General features: G+C 53.8%; 1 protein-coding gene across 2 annotated transcripts in view; it reads left to right on the plus strand.

The window, feature by feature from the left end:
- Positions 1–15,141, plus strand: part of ASAP1 (ArfGAP with SH3 domain, ankyrin repeat and PH domain 1) — a 219,984-nt gene that overhangs the window by 12,387 nt on the left and 192,456 nt on the right. For both annotated transcript variants that reach the window (XM_054708233.1, XM_054708234.1), the window contains exon 2: positions 13,993–14,079. In XM_054708233.1, coding sequence (XP_054564208.1) covers positions 14,024–14,079 — 56 coding nt within the window. In that variant the 5' untranslated portion in view covers positions 13,993–14,023. The remainder of the gene's footprint in view (positions 1–13,992; positions 14,080–15,141) is intronic.

Raw genomic sequence — 15,141 nt, forward strand, 5'->3', positions numbered from 1 at the left:
CTGGGGCAGGTGCCAGGGTTCCCGGATGTGTCACTCTGCAAAAGGGTGGGAGCCCCCCACACAGCTGTCATCGACAACAGCAGATTCCAGTGTTTGCATAAGCAGGGCTGCATGAGTCAGGCAGTGAGGTACACATGCGATTTTCTGGATGAATCTTGATGGACATAACATATGTATGTGTGGGGTGTTCCCATCCTGGAACAGGCTGGGAGCGGGTTGGGGTAAGCTGAGTTCAGCGACGATATTTTAGACTTCGAGGCTGAAGGAAGTAAGCGCGCCGAGCATGTGCAGAAGGGAGTTGTGTTGGAGCTGAAATAGAAACTGTGCAGAGGGTGGTCATATCACCGGGAAAGAGCTTCTGGGGTGTCGACCATTGGGTAAGATTCTGGACCCTGGATTTAGGTTGAGTCCTAACTCGGCCTGTTAGTGGCTACTTGCTGACCTCGGGCAAGTCCTGAGCCTCTCTGAGCCTCGGTTTTGCTACTTAGTCACATGGAGAGGCTAAGACTCCCACCTCCTGGATCGAGGTGAGAACTCCGTGTGGTGGTACATAGACGGCAGTGGGGATGGTGCCTGCACACGGTAACTGAAGTGGAAGTGGGAGCCCGTCCCTACAGTGAGGATTGTTAGGGGATGAAGCGTATCCTCCGAAAAAGTTCAAGTCCTCATCCCAGTGCTTCAGGATGTGACCTTATGCGGTCTCTACGGAGGTAGTGAAGTTAGAGTGATGTCACTAGGGCGGGCGGGCCCTAATGCAGCATGACTGGGTCCTCATGAAAGAGCAGTGTGGACACAGAGACGGACACGCACAGAGAGAGGGTGACGTGAGGACAGAGGGCGAAGTGGCCATGGGATGGGAGTGATGCGTCTCCCAGCTGGGGAGCGCCAAGGATTGCTGACAAGCCCCGAAATCTAGGAAGAGGCAAGGAAGGGTTCTCCCCAGGACCTCAGGGAAGGAAGGGTTCTCCCCAGGACCTCAGGAAGAGCGCGGTCCTGCCGACACCTTGATCTCAGACTTCCAGCTGCCAGAACTGTGAGAGAATCCATTTCTGTTGCTCTAAGCCAGTCATTGCTGGACTTTGTTATGGCAGCTCGAGCAAACTAATGATGATGATGATGGAGATGATGGTGATGATGGTGATGGTGATGATGAAGATGATGATGATGGAGGAGGAGAACCACCACCACCACCACCATCATCATCATCATCATCATCATCATCTGGCCTAAACGCTGAACAGAAAGATGGTCACACGTGTCTGACTGATAGGCCTGTGGCACTAACTCAGCGAACACTGGTGTAGATATACCTTCCATTTCTAGATTCTGCATCATTCGTCCCTAAGGGTCAGTTTGAGGCACAGAGGGTAGCAAGTGCAAAGGCCCTGGGGTAGCTGCATGTGTGACATATTTAAGGAACCTCAAGGAGGCCAGTGAGGCTGGAGGGGAGTGAATGATGGGGATCCATTGATAAGGGGGAGAGGTGATGGGGTAGGAGTGACAAAATGCCTTGTTGGGCATTTTGAGGACTTTTGCTTGTACTCTGAGAAAAGAAGCGCTTGGAAGGTTTTGAGCAAAGGAGTGATATGATCTTGGCTAACCTTTCACCAGGATCCTACTGTCTGCTTTGTAGAGAACGGGTTGAAGGGGGCAGGAATAGAGGCAGGGACAGATTGGGAGGCTGTTGCAAGAATGTAGGAAAAGTCCAAATATTTACTGTGACAGATTTCTACAGGTGGAATTTCTGGGTCAAAGGGTAGGCATATTTTAGTGTCAGATAGTACCAAACAGCATTCCAGAAAATACCTTTATCTCTTTATGAGCCATTGTTTTTCCTCACTTATGAATTATTTGTATAGGTCTTTTGCTCATATTTTTATTTGGTATCTATTTTTTTCTTATTGATTTGTGGTAGTTCTTTATATATGAGTGTTGCCCACTACCTCTTCAGTACCTTATTCTGTTATATATTTCTATGAAAGATATTCTGAATTATTTGGAGAGAACCAGCAGTTAGTTTGTTTGATGGTTAGCATGAATATTAAGGGGGGGGGGGCGGAAACAGTGACTAAAAGCAGAAATCTTGGGTTTGCATCCTCATGTTAGCGCAAACCAAACTTGTATGTGTGGGAACACCATTTTCCCCTCTCAGGACCTCGGTTTCCTCATCTGTATAAAGAGAGGGTTGGCTGGTGAGATCAATGTAAACAGAATTCTATGATTTTATTATAATGGTGGCACGTTGGGTCCACTTGTATTTATTTAGTATCATTGAGTTTAGACATTCTGCAGTGTCTTTAAATATCAGAATGTCATCAACCAAGTAGAAAGTGGCATGCGTGTGGACTGTGATAGCTGTTGCAAACTGGCCTAACAGCGCACCTTCACGTAGACTCGGGTTCTACATTCGATTTCGCCGACAACTAGGACCTCCGTCCACTTGCTCCACCTCTGAGGGCTCCCATTCCTATGTGAGGGGGGGAAAGCAATGGACAGTGAGGGCGTTTCTAGCTTCCCCTTTCTGATTCCTTGTTAAGAAGCAACAGTGAGGAAACTGAGGTCTTTGCCTGCCTATGGACCTGCTTGGGGGTCCCAGAATTACCAAGCCACCTCTAGATTTGAACCCAGGCGCAGTGCCTCCAAGCTCTCCCCAGCGCCAAGCCCTTCTGTGGACAACGAACCCGGATGCCATTACCCCTCTCCATCACCAGGCCACTCCCACGGGGCTGGGAATCCCCTCCACGAGGCTGAGCTGTGGGAGAGCGTTTCGGGGACACAGAGAAGGAGGAATGGCGAAGATTACAGGGGAAATGCCTGGCTTTCTAAGGACAATGGGGCTGGTGGGCAGAAAGAACTTAGGAGGAGCCGCAGAGAAGCCCAAGATAAGAGAACGTTGTGGAGGGAGAAGCACCACACCAGCGCAAGTGAGACAACCGGGAAGTGCGTTGACTCCCGTAACTGCCAGCTCCGCCCCTGCCCCCCCCGGACACCCACAGCACCCTTGAATTAAGAGAAGCCAAGAAGAATTTCATAAAGGAGTTTTCTAAAATCGAGGTGAAACTGACATGACATTAACCATTTACCATTTTAAAGCATAGGATTCAGTGGCGCTTACCTCATCCGCCCCCCCCCCCCAAATAGAAACCCTTTACCCATGAAGCAGTCACTTCCCATCCACCCCCTCTTTCCCCATCTCCGAGCCCCAGCCACGACTAGTCTGCTTTCTGTCTCTGTGGGTTCAGCTCTCTTGGCTGTTCCACGTAAGTGGAATTACACGATACGCGGCCTGTGTCTGGCATCATTTCCTCAGGTTCACCCCAGGTGAAGAGCGTGTCACTGCTCATTCCTTTCTGTGGCTAACTACCATCCCATTGTGTGGATGGGCCGCATTGTGTCCATCCATCTGTGGATGGCCGCGGGGTGGTTCCCACGTCCGGCTCTTGTGAACAGTGCCGCTGTGAACAGTCATGTGCAGGTGGTTGTATGGAGACCCCTTTCCAGTCCTCTGGGGCGTGTACCGACCGATAGAACTGATGAGTCGTCTGGTAGCTCTGTGTTTGACTTCTTGCCAGACTTTCCCAAGTGGCTGAACCGTGTTGCATGCCCCAGCAATATCCGAGGGGCATGCAACATGGTTCTAAACACTTGTTCCTTTATGTTTCTTAAATTAGTAGTAGTATGGCCGACCTAGTGGGTAGGAAGTGGTAGGTCACTGTGGTTTTGATTTGCGTTTCCCTCTGACTAATGCCTTTGAGCATCTTTTCCTGTGCTCGTGGGCCACATGTGGGATCCTTGGGCAGGTGTGGGCAGGTGTGGGCAGGTGTGGCGAATCTCTGGGGCTGTGCAGTGGCCAGGGCAGGTGTCCCTGGGGCTCCTGTGACACATCCAGTTTGAGGGGTAGGGAAGGAACAGTTACTGGAACCTGGAGGCAGCACGGATTGTGCACAGGGGCCCAGCCAAAGCTGGGAGTTGAGTGGAGTGCGGCAGCCAGTTCACAGGGACCCTCAGAGAGGGAGTGGGGTGGGGGGATGGCAGGGGAGACACAGAGCTCCCTCTCCCTCTCCGTCGCCTCCTTGTTGGCTAAAGCTGTCCCGCAAACCAGAGGGGTAGGGAGCCCTTGCATCATTAGTCCCTAAGGGTGGACTTGAGGCCTGGAGAAGGGGGAGACTGGGGAGAGGGGAGCAGGAGGGGGGTGCGGCACAGTGGAGTCCAGAAGCCCGGCTCCCTTTCCCTGTGGTCCTTGTGTCCGTCCTTCCTGGGCTGGCTTCTCCCTGAGGCTGGGGTGGTGGCGACACAGGCTGCCGCCTCCTCGGGTTTCACATCTCCATTGTACCATCCGAGGAGGAAGAGAGAAAAGGCCGTTTCCAGAGAAAGAGCTTTCCCAGAAACCTCCAGCGTCAAGCCTCATTGACCCACCTCGGGTCTCGAGACCTCTGCACTAGTTCCTGGCAATGACTGGGGAAGTTTGAACCAGCTGGGCCCGCAGCCAGGCCCTGTAAGAACAAGCGCTTCCTGGGAGAAGGGAAGTCCCAGATGCAGTCAGGAATGAGGAAGGATGCTGGGGGAACCCGCCGTGGCCCTCCCCGAGGCTTCCTTGGAACCGCCTGTGCGATGGAAGCCCACGATTTTTCCACCAGGAACCATGCCGGGGCGAGGCCTCCTGGAGTGACTCACGCCCTCGCGGCTGCAGGGCTGATGCTGGGCCTCGTGCCTTCTCCAGTCGGTGCTGCCCGCCCCCAGGCCTCCTCCGAGGGTCCCCAGCCCCTGTCATCTCTCCCCTGGCTCAGCCACCATAACAGTCCTTCCTTCCTTTCCCTCCCTCCCTCCCTCCCTTCCTCCCTCCCTCCCTCCCTCCCTCCCTCCCTCCCTCCCTCCCTCCTTCCTTCCCCTCCCTCCCTCCCTCCCTCCCTCCCTCCCTCCCTCCCTCCCTCCTCCCACTCCCACTTTCCTTTGGTTCTGCAATGGGGTCCCCCTTTTCTCCCTTCCATTTTGGCTACGTATTGCAGACCATCTGAGTCCTGCTCCTGTAAGATCTGCCGTGTTTGTAACCAGGTGGAAGGGACCACGTCAGCTCAGCCTGCTGTGCGGCCAGAGCCGCAGAACTCGGGTGCTCTGTCTGTTCCGTTTCCCTGGAAACACAACTGTCCCGGAACCTGGGCACCGTGGAGCCTGAGGCTTCCAGGAGCCAACGGCCTTTTCCTTCGATGGTTTTGCCTTCAGAGCAGGTATCACTTGCCGCATCTTGGAGACAAGCGACTTCGAAATAGGAAAGATTGTGATTTTCCTCAGAAGGAAGGAGTCCTGTCCTGCCTTCGGGGAAAGCGTATTTTCCAAAGAACCTTGGAGACGCCGGCTGATCCCTGTGAATTCACAGGTAGTAACATTCCCAAGAAGCAGAGATGGGTTTCCAGAAAGCAGTTGGAGGGTTGGGACTGCCCCAGCTCAGCCATGGGAGCTTCCTGCTGGGGCTGAACACCTCTCCGTGCATCCTGGTTCCCCTTGGGCGGTGGAGGCAGACATGGGGGTGCTGCTCCTGGAAGGTGACTTCGGGCCTCGGCTGTGTCCTCCTGGCTGTCCCTGGGGCGGTGCCCACGGACAGCAGGATGACCAGCTGTAGGAGCCACATCCGTGGTGCCAGCCTTGTGAGTCAGGACCTTGCGCTGCTGATGCCCTGCCTAGTTGTGGGTTGTCACGGTGGTGGCAGGTGGCCACCGTACCTCTGCTCTGTGCTAGCATTTCTCACCTCCTTGTCTGGGGACTGTACCTTGGAACAGTCGTCCCTGGCCCTTCAGCTGCTCACGGTGGCCGAGAGCAAGCTCTCGGGCGGGAAGTCTTGGGGGCGAGACTTCAGTGGGTGTACTTGGCCTTTAATGGACTTGTGAGTCCATCAAGACAATGGGTGTGGGCACTATCATAGTCGGCTACCATGTCCTTTTTCCAGACGATGATACAGGCTCAGAGAGGCGAAGTTCATTGCCCAAGGTCACACAGCAATTACGTGGGCGAGCCAGTGTGGGAAGGTATGTCTTCCTGCCCCAAAGGCTGTTCTCTTTCCACTGCTCGGGAGACTCCCCCAGCTCTAGGCCGCCTTCCGTTCTCCACCGTGAGCACAGGGGACTGGGTCTGTGCTCGGCGTGCTCACCGAGAGCACACACGTCAGTGTGGGAAAGAACAGTTGGGCCCGGCCGGCATGGCTCAGTGGTTGAGCATCGACCTATGAACCAGGAGGTCACGGTTCGATTCCCTGTCAGGGCAGGTGCCGGGGTTGTGGGCTTGATCCCCAGTAGGGTGTGTGCAGGAGGCAGCCGATCAATGATTCTCTCTCTTCATTGATGTTTCTATCTCTCTCTCCCTCTCCCTCTCCTTCCTCTCTGAAGTCAATAAAAATGTATTAAAAAATAAAATTAAATAGTTGGTAGCACAACAAACCCTAGGCAAATCCTCAGAGACTGCACATTCCCCGCTTGCAGCTCTTCCCGGGGGACCTGAAGGAATCGTGTAGTTTGTAGTGGCACAGACGGTGCTGAGTCTGCTGCTGGCTTGAGTGGGGCATGTGACTGGTGAGTGAGCCTCACTGGCCTCCCTGACCTCAGGGTGACTTGGTGGTTCTCTCCTTATGTCCCTGAGGCTGTTTCTCTGGCATTTGTGTATTTTAGGATTCACAAAATTCTCAGGATGTAACTTTTTTATATACAAACTAGCGTTCCTGTTGCAGGAAAAATCCTGCAATAGGATTTCCTGCTGCACTCTACCCCGCCTCCGCTCCGCCCTTGTCGCCCGCCCCGCCTTCTCCTCCAGCCCGCCTGCTTTCCCCTTCACCCTGGCCCTGACTTCATTCCTCCCTTCTCCTCCCCTCCCCCCCCTGCCCCCCGGCTTGCTTGCTTCTTCGAAGCTTTACTCCCTTCTGCAGCTCTTGGCTTCTTTCCACGCTGTCTTGATATGCAAATTAGCCGCCATATTTGTTGGGGTAATTTGCATACTCGTCCTGATTGGTTGGTGGGCGTGGCTTGGCTGGTGGGCGTGGCTTAGGTGTAGCGAAGGTGCAGTCAATTTGCATATTTGTCTATTATTAGATTAGACTAGAAGCCCGATGCACAAAGATTCGTGCCAGAATGGGCCTTCCTTTCCCTGGCTGCCGGCACTGCCTTCGCTCTGGCCAGAGCCTCCTTTCCGCCTTCCCACACTGCCCAAAGGCCTGGAGCAGCTGGGGTGGGGCGGAATGCTTGTGTCATTGCCATGGCGATGACACAAGCGTCCCGCCCCACCCCCTGGCCGCTAGGCACCTGTGTATGCAAATTAACCCACCATCTTTGTTGGGTTATTTGCATACACACTCCTGATTGGCTGGTGAGCATTGCGACGGTACGGTCAATTAGCATGTTACTCTTTCATTAGGTAGATTATATTTTTATTGATTTCAGAGTGGAAGGAACGGGGGCGGGGGAGAGAGAGATAGAAACATCGATGAGGAGAGAGTCATTGATCGGCTGCCTCCTACATGCCCCACACTGGGGATCTAGCCTGCAACCCGGGCATGTGCCCTGACCAGGAATCGAACAGTGACCCCCTGGTTCATAGGTCGATGCTCAGCCATTGAGCCACACCAGCCGGGCAGGATGCAACCATCATGAGATCCTTGATATTTAGCTTCACAAATATTTTTTCAGTAAATGAGTGGATGAGCGGGTGCATTTCCCCAGCAGAGTCTTCTCATTACGGGATGTTCCAGCTGGGTAAGGCCCTTACCACATGTTTACGAGGCAGGGCCTAGGACACTGTGTCCACACCCAGATTACATCTCTGCGAGAGTTCATCCTGTCTGTTGTCTCTAAACCTGTTTCCCGCCCCCACTGGACTGTCAGCTCCACCTGCTCGCCTCGCCTCACTGCCCGGCCCCGTGTGCCGTACAGTCAGCAACAGGATGTAAGTCATGAAGTCAGTCGTCATGGTTTCGCCAGCAAGACCGCGGTTCTGGTGTTTCTGACCATGGGTCCTTCACAGTGACTGCTTTGCGGAGGAGAGACCAAACCATCTTTGATTGTTGTTGTTTTGTGTGTGTTTTATTAATCCTCACCTGAGGATATTTTCCCATTGATTTTTAGAGAGAGTGGAAGAGAGAGGGAGAGACAGAGAGAAACATCGATGTGAGAGAGACACATCGATTGATTGCCTCCTGCACGGGGAACCAAGGTACGTGCCCTTGACTGGAACCGAACCGGGGAGCCTTCAGTCGTGGGCCAGTGCTCTATCCACTGAGCCAACCCAGCTAGGGCTGATTGTTATTTTAACCAGTGGGTGAGGCAGGGCGGCACCCCAGGTCCAGAGGGGTGGGCACTGCCAGGCGGAGCACGCCAGCCTTCCCTGGCTTTCGTGGGGAGGCTTCTGTGGCGTCTGGTCTGCTTCCTTCGGTGCCATATACCAGGGTTGGCTCATCCTGGGCAGACAGAGTCCGCAGGAGCTGCCCATCCCGAACACTTGCTGGTGGACGGGGGAAGGGGGTTGGGAGAAATGGCACGAGTCCGGAGTTACCAGGCCAGAGGCCACAGGTGATTAAGTTGGGGTTCCTCCGAGCAGGTAGGGAGGCAGGACTTACTGCTTGCTAGTGGGTATGGAAGCTGAGAGGCCTGGTAATTGATAGGAAATCCCTATGACCCACCAGTAGTTCCCTGGATTCACCACTCAGGAACGCCACCGGAGAGGAGGTTTGCCTTAGCTGTTTGAAACAAAATCAGAAAGGAATACAGAACGGGGTGTACTCAGTCGTAATCCCGCTGCCTTGCTGAGCGTAGTGAGGAAAGCCTCGAGCTTCGACGTCAAGCCGTTCCAAGTCAGAACCCTGAATGTGCCCTCGCCATCTAGCCTGTGACGTGGGACACGTTACACCACTTCTGGGAGCCTCGGCTTCCTTACCTGTAGAATTCAGACCATCGGTTCCTTGCAGGGCTACGGTGAGGATTGAGGGAGATAGTGCACACGCCCCGGATGGGTCTGGCACCGAGGAATTGCCCAGTAAGGGGTCACTGTTGTTATTGTTGCCATTATTAATAGAGAAGGAGATCAGAAGTGGATGGATTGTTGGGCTGGGAAGTTGGAGAAAGCTTTCTGGAAGAAAGGGAATTTCAAAGAGGGGGGGGGGGGGCTAGACAAGTTGGGCTGCGGCTAGATAAGAGGGAGATTGGCGTCAATGTGTGTTGGGCTACCCTCTAAGTACAGTTTCCATGGAACAGGGGAAAATCACATCAGTAAATAGGAAGGCAGCTTGCCGTGATGTTATGGGAAAAGAGAAATGGTCCAAGCCGAAGCCAGCTGCCGATGACTCAGGCGCCCCTCACATCCTCTGCGAAAGGATGCTGCGAGTCCCAACATCCGCGGAGTCACGTCTGTTGAATAAAACTCAACACCTATTTGGGGATTTGGCAGCAAAGACGGGTTTGTGCACCCACCAAGTGATTTATGTCTCTCATTTCTGCCTGGCACGCAGACAGCGCTGTCCTGACTGTCACACCGCAGGCCACAGGGGAGAGGCTCAGCGGGAAAGCAGCGAGGTGGGTGGATGAAACACGCGGTGCTTGGCGGTGATGAATTCTGGTTCTCCCTAGGAGGTGGACACTAAATCTCTCATCGCCCGTGGCAGCGGGAAGCGAGAGGGTGCAGAGGAGACCACAGGGGTTGGGATCACACCCTCACCGATGTATTTATTGAGCATTTACTTACGGACGCTGTGTGTTCCCTGCCTGTGACACGAGCCCGGCCCGGGAGGCACAGACAGGGCCTGTGTCTCAGGCAGGCTTTTGGAATCTGTTTGAGCCCCTCCCCTGGCCATGCCCAGCATCGGAGCATAAATGCCCCGGCTTCCTCCCCCTCCTCCCCCCCCCCCACCGGGTGGCACAATTCTGAGGTGTGCTCTCCACTCTCAGAGGGTCCCAGGTGGGATTGCGCCCCCGGCTCCTAAGAGGAACCTGCGTGGCCTCGGACAAATCCCTTCACAAACACCTGCGTGTCTGCTTCCCGTGGGGTGGTTGTGCGGGTTAAACAAGATGGTAATACCACCATCCCTCATGCCATTTTATCCATCGACTCCTGGGAAGAGTCATCTGGCTCAGTGCTTTTAACTGCCTTCCCTTTCTAATGCTCCCTGGCTGGATGAGGTGAGGACTTTAGTTATCCCAACCTTTGTGACGCGGGAAGGGAAGCAGGAAAGGACAAATAACTCACCAACGAGCCGGGATCTGAGGTCTAACCGGGGGCCTTTGTTCTGAGGGCCGGCTTGTACTAGTAAGACAAAAGGCCATAGTGTAGGGTCTAGCAAGAAAGCTGTTGGTGTCATCGTGATGACCGCTATTGGCGTTATTAGCAAGTGCCCGGCATACAGTAGGTGCCCCATATTTGCTGAGTTGAAAAGGCAGTGAGTGGACGGCTGTTACTTCCTTGAGATCATGAACAGCCTTTTGTTATTGGTCCTCCTTCAGGCATCTAGAGGAGTCCCTGCCATAGGATTGGAAGAAGGCATGAATGAATGAATGAATGAATGAATGAATGAACGAACGAACACAAATGGATTTTTCTTAGTTACCGGTAGTTCCCTGGTTCTATGAAAATCATTTTAATTGAAATGCATTATTTATTTCAACCTGACAAAGTCCCAGAAAGGAAATAACGTTAAAGTCCTAACAGTATTTATGTGTAGGTGTTGGAATAATCAAATATTTTAGCTTCGTGCCTTACTATTCTTTGTGATGGACCTGGATTGCTCAACTGGAAATAAATTATCTGTTTGTGGGGGGGGGGGCGGCAGTCAGTCTCAAAGTATAAATGGGTCCCAAAGCAGTGGGGTGCGATCCTCACGTATACGTAGAAGCTGATCTAATTTGAGTGGCTTCAGTCTCGGGAGCAGGGTGTGAGCTGACTCTGGTGTCACCGCTCGCACAGCTCTTTCACACACCATCTCTCTGGAGGGTCACGCCAGCCTAGTGACGTAGGCGGGCTAAGGTTAGCAGCCTCGCTTCACACCCCAAGGGACCTGAGAGCCGAAGAGGCTCACCGCCCAGGCCACGGCTCTGCTCAGGGCAGAGCTGGATTGGAACCCAGGGCATCTGACTTCGGTTAAGCCCAGTGGCCTCTGCACTCTGTCCTGGGAGCCTCTCATGGAACAAGGGCTGCAGGGTGGGGGTGGGAGGAGACCAGGGACTCAAGGGACAGCTGTCTCTGAGGATCTGCAAGACCCTTTTATAGAGGGAGAGCCTGGCTGGGACTCTCTGAGTTAGACAGCCTGGGTTGGGTCCCCCTTCTGTCACACACTGCCTTGGACACAATACGGCTCTCCTCGGCCTCCATTTTCTCACCTGTGAAGCTGGTCCAGCGTCTGCCTTGCAGGATTGCTGTGAGGGCATCACACCTGTGCTCTCTGTGTGCCAGGCTTCCGTTTCTTCCAGCCCCTGTTGACGCTCATTGGTGCCCATCAGTTCCTGTGCCCGTGTGTATCGGTCCATTTCTGCCAGGTAACGAACCCCGCAGAATTGGCGCTGGCCGGCTTGAGGGTGTGTTTACTTGCATGCTCGTGGTCTGTGGGGCAGTTGTGGGTTGGCGGGTCTTCGTTGGCCTGGGCTGGCACAGGCTGGGCCTCAGGGTGGGTCCAGATCTGTCTCCCTGTCACGCATCAGTCTGGGGTCCAGAGTGAAAGGCAGCAGCGGACAGGGGCTTGGGAGGCATACTCGCGTCATGGCCCATCTGAGAGCGATGGGAGGGACCTGGGACCCACACATTGTCACCTCCACCTTCCATTGGCTAAGCAAGTCCAGAATCCAGGGGGATAGAGAAGTCACCACTACCCGCTGTGGTGGGGAGTGCTGGGAAGTCCATGACAGAGGGGATGGAGTGAAGAGTCAGGAGAGGGGTCCAGCCTCTCTGTACGCGTCTCTGCTTGTGCACGTGGGTGAAGCAGGGGAAGCAAGTGGCATAGTGGCCGGGGGCGGCTGGGGCTATTTTTTCAGTAACAAGGCCTTACTTTTCATAGCCGTGTGCTGGGTAAAGTCTTGCCCAGGAGGTGACTGTCACAGGAAGATCACCGTCTGCGATTCCTATGGGGAGCACACTGTGTTGGTTACTTAGCTTCGCAGTAGGTTTGGAAGTTGGGAAATGTGAGTCCTCCAACGTTGTCAGTCCTTTTCAAGGTCGTCTGGCTCTCCCGAGTCCATCACTTTTCCATAGGAACTTTGGGATAAGACCGTCTGTTCCCCATCTAACTTAAGTATGTGATTCACACTTTAATGAAAAGATTCAGTCAGTCACCATCGGCATCTAAGTTTGAAAGAAGTGGTTCAGTCATTTAACCGACAAATAGTTATTAATATTATGGAGGGCGCTGTGTGATGGAAGTAAGACTTAAGGAAGTACGGGAGTTAACAGGGAAAAGAGGGTGAGTGAGGGAGCCCCCCAGGAAAAGGAGATGGCATGTGCAAAGGACCTGGGGCAGAAGAGCCATGGCAGGTTCCAGGATCCGAAAGAAGGTCATGTGTCTGCAGCAGTGAGCCCGGGTGGACAAGCAGAAGCCAGACACGTGGGCAAGAGGCAGACTTTGTTCGGTGATTTGGGTTTTTATCCTAAAGCGCTAAGAAGCCACTGGAAAATGTGAAGCTGGGGGTGGGAAGGCGGGGAATGACAGTCAAATTTGTGTTTTAAATTTTTCATTCTGCTTATCATCCAGTCATAAGGTGTGAACCCCATTTGGATCTGGATTTTTAAAAACAATTGTTAAAATTTTTAACATTCATGAGACTCTTAGAAATTTGAACATTGAGTATCTGGTGAGGTATGACAATGGTATTGCAGTTATATTTTTTTATAAAAGACCTTATCTTAGCCATACATGCTGTACTATAGATGACTAAAACAATAAGATGGCTGGATTTTTTTTTTTTTTTTGAAATAATAATGTTGGGATGGGCAGGATTAGGGTACAGATGAGGTTGGGTGGATTATGAATTGATGGTGACTAGGGCTGGATGGTGGATACAGGGGGATTCTCGTACGCTCCTCTATTTTTGTGTTTACAAACATCTCCATAATGAAACATATAAAAAGAAAAAAGTTATTCTCGCTTCCGTGTGGGGGACCAGCTTTCCGAAGAAGACATGGTGATGCGGGAGGACCCGTGAGGCAGCTGGAGCGGCCCAGCTGAGGGGGATGGAGGGATGGAGGCTTGGTCCAGGGCTGTGCCAGTGGAGGCAGAGAGGGAGACGGGCCGAGAGATCCTTAGGGAATAAGGGAGACAGGGCTTGGGGATGGATTGGATACAGGGGTCACAGAGATGGCGGGTCAAGAGTGTCCCTGTGTCTGGCCCCAGATGGAAGAGCCAGGGATCTGAGGTGGGGGATCCCTGGAGAAGGGACCCCGCAGGTCCCTTCGCTCATCTGGTTCCCACAGCCCCGCCTCGACTTCCCATCCATCCCGCGAATCGAAAGCGGTTCCCTTATGTAACACCTTTCATCCCAGACTTCCCGCACTCTGCGTGCTCAGCGGTTAATTAAGCTTCGATATGCACGCATTAATTAAAATCCTCTCTCGGGTTCGGAGGGGCTGAAATATGGATCTTCATCTCTCTCTCCCTCTTCGCTGGGGCTGGTTCCCTTTGCTGGGGGGACTTCTCTGCTCTCCCGTGGGCACACAGCTCTCTGTCTGTCTGTCTGTCTGTGGCACCTGTCGGCACCCTTCCATTCCTTGTCGAGGAGCCTAGGTCTAGGGAAGTTAATGACTTGTAAATTGCTCTGCACTGGAGAGCTAGAAATAGAACGCAAGATGACGGTTCCCGAGCCCTCGCACGCCCTGAGCGATGGCGGTGTCAGCCCGAGCGTGGCTTGTTGCGGCGGCCGCGGCCTCCTGGCTGTGTCCCCGCGCGTGCCTGGCCAGCCCCCCGGGCGGTGAGAACACCCCGGAGACATCGCTCTGCCCAGGCCCCTGGCTGACGCTTGTCCCCTTTCTCCCTGCCCCCTGCAGGTCGTCTTCTGGTGCGTGTGACACCTGAGACATGAGATCGTCCGCCTGCAGGCTCTCCAGTTTTTCGAGAGACACACTATGGAATCGGTGAGTGGCCTCGGCCCACCTGGCGGAGGGCCCGGCCTGGGGAGCGTGGAGGGATTCTTTGGGGGGCGGGGGGGCGTTGAAGTGACCAAACTCAAGCCCTTGGATGTATCACGGCGAACCGATCACGGGTGGGGGGGGGGGGGGGGGGCGACTTGTCTACCTGTCAACTTACCAAGTGCCTCGGGTCACCTCACCTGGCTCCTTGATGCAGAAGGAAAGGTGGGAGGTGGTGGTACCAGAATGCAGTCAGAAGTAGGAGCAGCAAGGACCCCGCCAACAGCAATGGGCACTAGTCTAGCCGAGTGGCTTTTCAGAAATATTCCTTCCTTCCGTCCACCCGGCGCGCCCGCCGGGCCTGAGGGACGCCGTTCGTTTCACAGACGACGGACTTGCCCAGCTGGGTCTGAAGTCAGTGTTTCCTGACTCCCGGTCTCCAGCCTTCTCCCTCTGGGCCAGGCTGCCTCTTGGTAAAAGTATGAATTGCCCCACTTTGCAGCTGGGAATACTGAGTGTAGGGACACCTGATGGAGTCTAAGGACTCTGACCTCAGTGGGTGGGGGTTTGGGTTAGAGGACGATAAAAAACTACGCTGGACAGGAAGATCCATGAAAACCAGGCAGAGGAAACGCACGGAACCTGAGAGGGTCTTAAAGTCACCGGGGCGCCTGACACAGGGTTGAGGTCAGTGAGGGGTAGAAAGAGTGTGGGTGCTGGAGGGAGGGGGTGGTTGAATCCGGGCTCTGCCACCAACATTCCGTCTGACAGGTCAGTCCCTAACCTTCTCTGTTATCTATGAAAGGTGGTGATTTTTATTTTTCACGTTTTGTATGCATGAAAGAAGGTATACAGCATAGCATCTTCTGTAAAGTAGGCACATAAAGTATTGTTATTATTCAAGTTTTAGGAGAAAAGCAATTTTTAAGGATAATTAGACCGGCAGACGTGCCCAGAATGGGTGGGGGGGGCGGTGAGTGGCCGGAGGGAGGGAGACCACCCTGAGAGGCTGAGAGGTGACCCAGACACGGGGTGACGGGGCACTGTTCCCACCTTCCAGGATGAACG

This window comes from Eptesicus fuscus, chromosome 19, assembly GCF_027574615.1.
Source record: "Eptesicus fuscus isolate TK198812 chromosome 19, DD_ASM_mEF_20220401, whole genome shotgun sequence".
NCBI lineage: Eukaryota > Metazoa > Chordata > Mammalia > Chiroptera > Vespertilionidae > Eptesicus > Eptesicus fuscus.